We start from the raw sequence: 11,345 nt of genomic DNA, 5'->3' as shown, positions 1-11,345 counted from the left end.
AACTATCACCAGAACAGGAAACCAAATACCGCATCTTCTCACTCATAGGTGGGAATTGAACAATGAGATCACTTGGACACAGGAAGGGGGAGCATCACACACCGGGTCGTATTGTGGGGAGGGCGGAGGGGAGAGGGATAGCATTAGGAGATATACCTAATGTAAATGACGAGTTAATGGGTGCACCACACCAGCGTGGCACAGGTATACATATGTAACAAACCTGCGCATTGTGCACATGTACCCTAGAACTTAAAGTATAAAAAAAAAAAAAAAACAAAAAAAAACTCAGTGCTTATAGTCCACCAGGATAGAACCTGTGAAGGAAATTTTCTGTGTTGAAGATACACTGTCTTTTAGAATAATAGCAACATAGCTATGAATTTGTGTTCTCATCTCACAATCTACAAATTAATATTACCCTATTTATATGAAATATCTAGAAAAATACCTGTACATTTTGACATTCCCATCTACCACCACCCATCCATTCTCCCCTAAAGTGGAATCCCTCTGCCCACATTCTGCTCCTCTCCACACATCTACCTGCTGACAAGTGACTCCTCCCTGTCTTCCTTTCCAGTGCCCCAGCAGATTGGACTCAATAGGGGAACAAGCTCTTGGACTTGGGGAACAAAGATGCATCTTCTTGGTCTTCTGAGGACTTGCCCTGGATCACAATCCCTCTATTCCTGGGAGTCCACTTTTGCTGGATCCTGTTATTCATCTCTGTGTTACTCCATCTAGGTCTACTCTGTGGGCTTCCCTCCATCTTCACCTGAACCCCAGGAATCTTCAAGTCATGCCAATATTTCCTCAGTTCTCTTGAAGAGTCTTGTTTTCTCTTCCCCTGAGATCCCACCAAGTCATCCCTTCTGAGACCCCTGAGTGCAGCAGGGGCATCTCTGCTCTCTTTGCTTCAATTATGAAAGAGGAGAATGGGAGGTCCTCTTTACCACTCCTACCCCGGTATTGTCAGTAGGGTCAGCTTCATGAGGCAGGGATGAGGCTGTCTAGATCAACATGGCATTCCCAACATTGAGCTCTGTGCCCAGCACAAGGTAGGTGCTCAGTAACTATTTGAGAAAAACCTGCATTTCATCACACTGGCCTCATTATACTGAACACAGCATGGGGCTGAACTGGGAGAGGCAGTGGTAGAAATGCTCCTCCCTCTGCTTTCAGGCTAAGAACTGACAGGACATCCACCAGGGAGAGCATCCCTTGGCAGAAAGGGGGCCATGGGCAGCATTGTCCTGTATGGGAGACACTGCTCAGCCTGGAGGAAGCTCTGTTCATGAAGTTGGGGGAAAAAGATAAACAAAATTCACCGTGAACGTCTATGCATCATCACAGAGGAGGCGATGACAAGAAAATACGAAGTGCAACCCCAGTTGCAATTCCTTTCTACTTTAAAAGAAATAAAATTTAATATGCCTGGTGTGTTAATGTAAATACAACAAACATTTTTCAAAAACTATAAAAGTATTTAAAGTAACATGGCTTACAATAAATAGGAACGTTTCAAATAATGACACCCTTGAAATGCAATCCTAAAATGCCGCATACACTTTATTTCAGTTACATATCTGGGCTGGTTTGATTTAAATGTTTGTATTAAATATCACTATTTCATTGTGGATTTTTGCTTGTTTGTTCATTTGTTGTTTTTGAGATGGAGTCTTGCTCTGTCATGCAGGCTGGAGTGCAGTGGCACAATCTCGACTCACTGCGGCCTCCAACACCCAGGTTCAAGTGATTGTCCTGTCTCAGCCTCTTATGCAGCTGGGAACACAGGCACGCACCACCATGCCTGGTTAATTTTTGTGGTTTTAGTAGAAATGGGGTTTCTTTCTTTCTCTTGAGATGCAGTCTCCCTCTGTTGTCAGGTTGAAGTGCAGTGGTGTGATCTTGGCTCACTGCAACCTCCGTCTCCCGGGTTCAAGTGATTGTCCTGCTTCAGCCTCCCAAGTAGCTGGGACTACAGGTGCACTCCACCACACCCAGCTAATTTGGTATTTTTAATTGAGATGGAGTTTCAGTTTCACCATGTTATCCAGGATAGTCTTGATCTCTTGACCTTGTGGTCTGTCCCCCTTGGCCTCCCAAAATGCTGGGATTACAGGCATGAGCCAATGTGCCCGGCCCAAGGTAGGGTTTCATCATGTTGACAAGGCTGGTCTCAAACTCCTGGCCTCAAGTGACCTACTCACTTGGCCTCCTCGAGTGCTGGGATTACAGGTGTGAGGCACCATGCCCTGCCTTGTCCATTGTTTAAATGGTGCATTTAAAACCTCGTGGTACTACAACTGCCTGGTGACAGATTCATGAGAGTAAATAACTATCCTGCTGTTCTCCAACCACATGGGATTCCACAAAGATTTGTTGAGTCCAAAGGGTATCATGCCGGAACTCCTGCAGTCACATATACAATCTGTCTCATTTTTCACTTTCATAAATAGGGTTACCTTTTTCTTCAGTTTATTGTTTTTAATGTATCATATTCTAGATGTCATCACACATCAAAAATAAGTAATTTCTATCATCTTTAAGACATGCCCAAAACACTCATTACTGAATTTGAACCATATTATTTCTAAACATCCCAGTTGGAATGGATGATCCTAAAAGCTACCACGTGTCAGGCTCACCTGAGTACAGACTCCGGTCAAAACAAGTTAGAGTTTTAATTCTTCCCATCTTCCAATACTGAGCATATTTGCTTTTTTGCTCATAAGCAAAACACTGCAAAGTCATTTGCCAGGATCTCCTGCAGACTGGCATTCAGTGATGGAGAACAGACTCCTAGGTGAGATCTCTGGTCACAGAACCCAGATGACTGTGACTGCAAGTCTGTAAAGGAAGAGACAGAACAAAGATTTACCAGCATAACCCTCTGAGAGTGTACCCCGGGCATCCTGGAGGGAAGAGCTCCCTATCTACCCAGCACTGCAGAATCCACAGAGGCAGGAGAGCTCTGGCCACCAGGGAGGAGCGACACGAGAGCAGAGGACCCGGTGTCTCCACAGGTGAGGAAATGAGTCCATGGGGCTGGTCAGGGCTCTCGATTTCATTCTGACATGAGAGGACTTTGTGTAGTCACCACCTGAGTCCTATACAGTGAACAGCCAGGGAGCCATGGACAGATTCACCCCTCAGGAACCCAGTAGAATTTGAAGTCTGCCTTGAGGTCATGAAAAAAAGACTCAGGGAGCTGCCTGGCCTGGCCCTGATGGAGAGGGCGGTGGACAGAACAACAGGGAGGGAGGGGTGTCTCTGAGAGGCTCTGGTCACTTTGTCATACAATGGTGGTGTACAGTGTCACAAAATGGACACAAGGGGGGGCCAGCGTACCATTCCTGAGAAGACTGGGCGTGATGGGAGCAGGACCAGCCACCTGTCCTGCTTGGTACCCTATGCTTAGGGCTCATAGATGTGGACTCTCCACCCCCTGGGACCACACGGCCCCACCCCTGCCACTCCCTGACATTCTCAGGCAGAAGAGCTTGACCCAGGGCCCAGGGTGGGATCAGAAAGCTGGAGGGTCTGATTTGCGTGTATGGACCCTCCTTCTCTCAGAGTATAAAGAGGGGAAAGCAGAGATCTGGGGAAGCTCTGCTTCAGCTGTGAGCACAGAAGGCAGGACTCGAGACAATATTCATCATGACCTGGTCCCCTCTCCTCCTCACCCTTCTCATTCACTGCACAGGTGCCCAGACACAGGGTCAGGGGAGGGGTCCTGGAAGCCCATGAGGCCCTGCTTTCTCCTTCTCTGTCTAGACCAAGAACTACCATGTCTGTGTCTCTCTTGCTTCCAGGGTCCTGGGCCCAGTGTGTGCTGACTCAGCCGCCCTCAGTGTCTGCGGCCCCAGGACAGAGGGTCACCATCTCCTGCTCTGGAAGCAGCTTCAACTTCAGGAGGTATTATGTATCCTGGTACCAGCAGCTCCCAGGAGCAGCCCCCAAACTCCTCATCTATGATGTTAATAAGCGAACCTCAGGGGTCCCTGAACGATTCTCTGGCTCCCAGTCTGGCACCTCAGCCACCCTGAGCATCAGTGGACTCCGGCCTGAGGACGAGGCCAATTATTACTGCTTAGCATGGATAACAGCCTGAGTGCTCACGGCCAATGGGGACTGAGACAAGAACCCCCTTCCTCCTCTGCCAGGAGAGTGAGTGCCTGCAGCTGCTGCTCAGGCCTGACCTGCAGCTTCTGCTGCTGTGGCTTCCCTCATGGGCCTAGGGGCAGCCAAGGCCCTCCTAGGAGTGGAGGCTCCACCACATTTTTCCTCAGAGTCAGGAACAGGGACTCCAGGATTCAGAACATCCTGTTCCTGCAGCTTGGGACACAGGGTTCCTCCACCGAAATCCTGTGCTGAGGTGGCAGATCCAGCTGTGCCTTCATAGACCTTCCTGTGCCTGCCCATGCTGTGGGGAGGGGGTGAGGAGGTGTGGGCCTTTGAGCTTCACTAGAGACCAGAGGGTGACGATGTGCTCCCCGAGACCTGGACTCCTTCCTTAACCCTCCTCCTATCACTCTCCTCACTGTAGCTATGGCCAGGTGAGGGCTTAAGGCTACTTGAGGACCTTGCTCAGCCCAGGTATTGTTTCCATCACCTCTCAGTACCCCAATGAGGAGAAGAAAGAGTTAGAAATCAGAAGCCTACCCAAGGCTCCCCTCTCTCCTCTCTCCCAGCCTCCCCCTGGCTTCCTCCTTCCATAGAATTACAGAGGAGGCAGCCACAGAAAACAAGGGGAGGTCCAGTAATTATATTAGGCGGCAGAGCCAGGTGGTCCCACCAGATGGTGGAAGGAGGTAGAAGAGGTTTCTGGGACCAGAAAATAGTGAGGACCCTCTTACTAAAGTGAGGAGGGGTGGCATAAACTGAGGTTCAGATGGTGGACCAGATATCCTGAGCCATCAACTCATTTTTTCTTGTGTTGCAATTTGGAAAAGAATAGGCTAAAAAAATGCCTTTGAAGAGATTATTTTCCTTAGATAAGAATTCTTAGAGGACCGTTGTCCGCTCAGGCATTGAGGGGAGGCTGAGTCTCACTCTCAGATCAAAGAAATTGGGGGCTTTCAAGGAAATTGGTTAGGACTGAAGTTCCCAGATTCTGACATCTAAGACTTACGTCCTCGTAGCAGGGCCCAGTACTGATACCAAAATAGATCAAGGCTTACAGATAAATCTAGAGTGTTCTAGCTGACACCAACTTGTGGAAAAGACAATCAAGTAAAAATATTGATGCAGTAAGACAGCATCGCACAGTGAGGAGAGGAGAGCTTGGGTGGGAGAGGGTAGAGGAGCCATTAGAGGGTTGGACAAAGAGGACACAGGATCTGAGGTAAGAGTGTGAAGACAATTCCAGATGCTTCAGAGAAGATAGAAAAGGAGGTTGGAAGTGTGAAGGCCATGGGACCAGCTGAGGTCACTAGGAGAGAGTGGTGAGATTCAGTACTGGTTTCTGGGGAGGAGGGACTGAAACCTGGGTCAGGTGAGAGGCTCAAGGCCGGCCTTAGTCTTTGACTGGGGCACAATAATCACATAGCTTGGTGGGGGGTGGGGTCCTTCAAGTTCAAGGGGGCTGCAGGAAGCCTTGAGCTTATCATCACAATGAAAACTTAGACAAAAGCTCCCCAGCCTTGTTCAAATGTGTCACATGACTTTTTTCTCTCTACATGGCAAACGGGAGAGGAAAACGTATCTCTGAGATATATGACATGTCAACTCTCCATAACCTCTCCTGTCCCTGGCTGACTTCCTTTTTGGAAACAAAATGGCTCCCCAGTTTAGCATATGCCATCCTCAGTAAAAAAGTTCCAGAATGAGAAACATCTGCCCTCCCTGAACAACTGGTCCGGAATCTCGGCCTTAAGGACAACCAGAGAAAATTATTCATGCCGTCTCCTATGACAGCATCACGGTGAACAGAGAGCATATCTTATGGGTTTGGGCCACACACTGCCTGTCCCTAATATTACAGCTGGGGACTCTTACATGCTGAACTCAGGCCTGGAAAATCTGGGGTCCAGACACGACAGGAAAAGGCAAAAGCAGGAGCTCTGCCTAAGTAGCCCCACTGTGTGAATCACTCTACCCTCCACCCTCATCTTTAGCTCATAATGGGTATTGTCTTGTGAAAACTGAGAGCTGGGCCGGGACACAGGCAAGAGAGTCTCTGTCTCAAAAAACTCCATCATGGGATCCCTGACCTTTGTGATATTCCTTTCACAGATTAATTCCATGCCAAGACACATCCATGCCCATCAAGGAGGCATTGATAGGAGAATTAGGCAGCCTCAGGAGAGACGGAAAGCAGATAAACATCCTCATGTTGGCCTCCAAAGCCCAGAGGGAAAAAAGGGGAGAACAGTAGTAGTTCAAGAAGCCACACTAGAGGCCACTGATCACTATCACCTCGGCACCTCTCCTCCATCTGTCCCTCTTTCAAGTGAGGACCAGACTCAGGGGACAGCACCTGCACCTCTCCCTCTGTCCCCGCACTGCACAGGGTGCCTCCTTCTGCTCTCATCTCAAGGTGCTGCTCTGCCAGGTTAGCCATGTCACTGCTGAGAGTCTTCCCTCAGTCCTGGTTTCAGGGTCTGGGGTCAATGGCAACCTGGCTTTTACTCAGCTGTGACCCTGCCCCTTCTAAAGCCGATTAAACTATAAAAGCCATAACTGAGCTCTCCTACTTTACCCAAACTTTAGATTCTTCTTCTCAGTGTCCTTCTAGAAAGTGCTGTCTATACCCAATAATATCATATTATTTCCTCAGGTCTAGAGCCATTTCATTTCCAAAATTCTATACTCACACTTATGTTCTCATTTCCTGTCATGGCTCATTTTCCACGAGGCAGCTAATGATGCCAACCATGTATCTACAGCCCATGGTCACAAAAAAGAGAGATGGGAGTGTTCTTAAATAAATAGAGGGTTAGCAAAGAAAAGTTTCACTACCTCTCAGGAATTCCTCCAAGATCTAAGAAAATTAATTCCAGAGCTTCAAGAGTTTACTCCTCAGAAACGACAGCGTGAATACATCAGGTAGTGAATGTTCTTGGTCTTCTCAATGAAGAACCTCTGATAGGTCCAGAGTATATGTTTCAAAAAGGTAATTGCATAATTTTCAGAAAGATGTATTATTAAATTACATCAACAATTTTAATTGGAATGCGTATTTCTGGAAAAAAAAAAAAAGCTGTATGACGGTAAAAGAAAAAAAATGTAAAAAAAACCTTTTAAAACACAGTGCTTATAGTCCACCAGGATAGCACCTATGGAGCAAATTTTCTTTGCTGAAGATGCACTGTGTTTTTGAATAATAGCAATATAACATTGAATATGTCTTCTTTCACCGCAATCTAAAAATTAACACGATCCCATTTGTATGAAATATCCAGAAATATACCTGTACATGTGGACATTCCCATCTCACACCTCCCATCCAGGCTCTCCCAAAGTAGAATCTCCTCTTTTTCTGCTCATGTTCTCCCCATCTCCATGCCTCTCCTACTGACACGTGGCTCCTCCCTGCCTTCCTCTCCAGTAGCCCCAGCAGATCAGGCCCAAGCAGTGAACAAGCTCCTGGACTTGGGGAATAAAAGTACATCTTCTTGGATTTCTGAGGACTTGCCCTGCCAGGGTGTCTTTCTTAATCACAGTCGCTCCTTCCTGAGAGTCCACTTCTCCTAGATCCTGTTATCTATCTAATGTTATTCATTTGTATCTACTTCATGGACTTCTGTACATCTTCACCTGAACCCCAGGAATCTTCAGGTCATGCCCACATTCCCTTCATTCTCCTATAGTCCCTTCTTCCATCTTCCCCTGTGATGCCACCTAGTCGAGATCTCTTCTCAGACCCTGGAGTGCAGCAGGAACTTCTCTGGTCTCTGCCCCAGGGATTAAGGGGGTGGAAGATGGGACTCCTGTGCCCCTCCTATGCCTGTGTTTTCATCAGGGCAGCTGCACAAGGTAGGGATTAGGCTGTCTAGATCAACATGGCATTTCCAGCTCTGCGCTCTATGCCCAGCACAAGATACGTGCTCAGTAACTATTTGACAGAGACCTACCTCTTATCACATGGGCCACATTATACTGGTCCCAGGATGGGGCTGAACTGGGAGAGGTAGCTGTGGACCTGCTCCTCACTCTGCCCTCACCCTAAGAGCTGATGGGGCATCCACCAGGAAGAGCATTCCTGGGCAAGGAGGGGGTCATGGGCAGCCTTGTACTGTATGTGAGGCACAGCTCAGCCCGGTCACAAGATCCAGATGACGATGACTGCAATTCTGGGGAAGTCGAGAACAAAGATTGACCAGAATAACCCTCTGGGAATGTGCTCTGGGCATCCTAGAGGGAAGAGCTTCCCTCCTCCTCAGCCCTGCAGGAGCCACAGAGGAAGGAGAGCTCTGGCCGCCAGGGAGGAGCCACATGAGAGGACACGATGTCCCCACACGTGGGAAAGTGAGTCCATGAAAGTCGGTCCCTAGTGTGGGTTTGATTCTGACGTATGAGGACATTGTGTAGTCACCACCTGAGTCTTTTATAATAAACAGTGAGAGCGCCACAGACAGATTCACTTCTAAGGAAGTCAGTAAAGTGGGAAAACTGCCCTGAGATCACAGGGAGAAGTCACAAACACCACCTGGCCTAGCCCTGAGAGGAGGCAGTGGACAGAAGAGGGGGGAGGCAGCGGTGTCTCTAGAGGCTCTGGTCACCTCCTCATACAAGGATTTGTCTTGGTCTGGACACCAGGGGGAGCTTGGGGACCATTCCTGAGAAGAGTGGGGTTATCAGAGCAGAACCAGCCACCTGCCTTGCCTGGTGTCCTCTGCTCAGGGCTCACAGCTGCATCCTCCCCACCCACTGGGACCACACAGCCCCGCCCCTGCCACCCCCTGACATCCTCAGGCATGGGGCCTGACCCAGGGCCCAAGGTGGGATTAGAAAGCTGGGGGTCTGATTTGCATGTATGGACCCTCCTACTCTCAGAGTATGAAGAGGGGCAGGGAGAGATTTGGGGAAACTCTGCTTCAGCTGTGGGCACAGGAGGCAGCACTCAGGACAGTCTCCAGCATGGCCTGGTCTCCTCTCCTCCTCACTCTCCTCGCTCACTGCACAGGTGACTGGATACAGGTACAGGGGAGGGGCCCTGGGAAGTCCATGAATGATTGGTTTCTCCTCTGGTCTCTAGAAGCAGAATCATGATGACTGTGTCTCTCCCACTTCCAGGCTCCTGGGCCCAGTCTGTGCTGATGCAGCCGCCCTCAGTGTCTGGGGCGCCCGGGCAGAGGGTCACCATCTCCTGCACTGGGAGCAGCTCCAACATCGGGGCGGGTTATGATGTGCAGTGGTACCAGCAGCTCCCAGGAACAGCCCCCAAACTCCTCATCTATGACAATAATAAGCGACCCTCAGGGGTTTCTGACCGATTCTCTGGCTCCAAGTCTGGTACCTCAGCCTCCCTGGCCATCACTGGACTCCAGTCTGAGGATGAGGCTGATTATTACTGCCAGTCCTATGACAGCAGCCTGAGTGCTCGTACAGTGCTCCAGGCCCGGGGGAAACTGAGACAAGAACCCCCTTCCTCCTCTACCAGGAGGGTGAGCACTCAGCTAATGCTGCTCAGGCGTGGCCTGTGGCTTCTGCTGCTGCAGCTTCCCCCATGGTCCAGGGGTATCCAGGGCCCTGCTTCAGAGTAGAGGCTTCTCTTTTTTTCTGTTCTGAGAACGATGCACAGCAGCTCCTTCCTAGGAACAGGGCCTCCAGGCAACAGAACACCCAGCTCTTTGTACCTTGGGGCACAGGGTCTCCGGACTGAAGTCCTGGGCTGAGGTGATAGGTCCAGCTGTGTCATTACAGACCTAACTCTGATGCAGAACCTGTGTCTCCATCATCCTCATTTCCTGATTTCTAGAAGTTCCCAGACTGTTGGCTTTCTGTCTCTGCTTCTCAGGGTGAATCCCTTGGCTTCTTTCCTCACCAGCCTATTCTTTTTAATAAAACCCTTTCCAAGGAGGAATAATGTACATATGATGAAACACATATATTTATAATACGCCATTACACCCATGTTGGCATGTTTCTGGGTCCCCCTTACTGATGCTGGGTCTAGGGGCTTAACTACAAAGACAGAGCTCTCTAAGAAAGGTACACTCAAGTGAGCAAGTCAGTTAGCATGAAATAGATGTGATATAATTCCCAGTGAATGATGCCTACTCACTTCTCTAATCATTCTTTCTATTATTCTTCAAGTCTGCAGATTCAGGGCCTTCCCAGGGTTTGCTTCAGGCTGAGCTCCGGACAAGTGATCTCATGTCTTGTCACACCCAGATGCATGGGGCTACTCAGTCCCCACACAGAGGGGCTTCAGCCACAGGTGCATAAGTAACATGTGAGAGACGGAAGACCTCAGCCTGGCTCTGCCTATGTCCAGTGAGAGACCAACTTCGGGTTCATTTCATGCTGGTGGCTGGTGAGCTGAGAGCAGAGGAGAGACCAAGCCTTAGAGTGCAGGGCTTTCAGGAAAGAAATTGGGAACGTGGAAATGGGCCACACTCTTGAGTGAGGAAGAAGCAGGCAGCTCTGGGCACAGCCCTGCATTCCTGGTGACTTCCCCTTCATCAAGCTGGGCTCCCTGCTCTGATGTCTGTCAGGGAATCTGCTTCAGCAAGGTCAAGATCCCAGGACTTTACTACAAATAGCAGTAGAAATGAAGGAAACAATGTTAAGTGCAGTCAGAGAGAGAGGTCAGGTTACCTAGAAAGGGAAGCCCATTAGACTAACAGTGGATCTCTCTGCAGAAACCCTACAAGCCAGAAGAGAGTGGTGGCTGATATTCAACATTCTTAAAGAAAAGAATTTCCAACCCAGGATTTTATATCCAGCCAGACTAAGCTTCATAAGTGAAGGAGAAATAAACTCCTTTACAGATCAGCAAATGCTGAGGGATTTTGTCACTGCCAGGCTGCCTTACAAGAGCTCATAAAGGAAGCACTAAACATGAAAAAGAAAAACTGGTACTAGCCACTGCAAAAACACACCAAAATATGAAGACCAATGATGCTATGATGAAACTGCATCAAGTAATGTGCAAAATAACCAGTTAGCATCATGATGACAGGATAAAATTCCCACATAATAATATTGGTTTTAAATGTAAATGTGCTAAATGTCCCAATTAAAAGACACAGACTGCCAAATTGGATAGAGTCAAGATCTACTGGTGTGGTATATTCAGGAGACCCATCTCACATGTGAAGAAATACATAGGCCCAAAATAAAGGAATAGAGGAATATTTACAAAGCAAATGGAAAGCAAAAAAAAAAAAAAA

At 48.5% G+C, this 11,345-nt stretch overlaps 1 gene segment (V, D, J or C); it reads left to right on the top strand.

Annotated features, from left to right (window-relative positions):
- The first annotated feature begins 3,633 nt into the window (after positions 1-3,633).
- Positions 3,634-4,117, top strand: LOC108540650 (Ig lambda chain V-I region BL2-like). The segment is given in 2 exon segments: positions 3,634-3,709; positions 3,819-4,117. Coding segments are annotated over 2 exon segments (345 nt in total).
- The last annotated feature ends 7,228 nt before the right edge of the window (positions 4,118-11,345 follow it).

The sequence above is a fragment of the Rhinopithecus bieti genome, unplaced genomic scaffold (assembly GCF_001698545.2).
Source record: "Rhinopithecus bieti isolate Rb0 unplaced genomic scaffold, ASM169854v2 scaffold_19723, whole genome shotgun sequence".
NCBI lineage: Eukaryota > Metazoa > Chordata > Mammalia > Primates > Cercopithecidae > Rhinopithecus > Rhinopithecus bieti.
The sequence above is the reverse complement of the archived record's forward strand: the minus strand, read 5'-3'. Positions and strand labels throughout refer to the sequence as shown.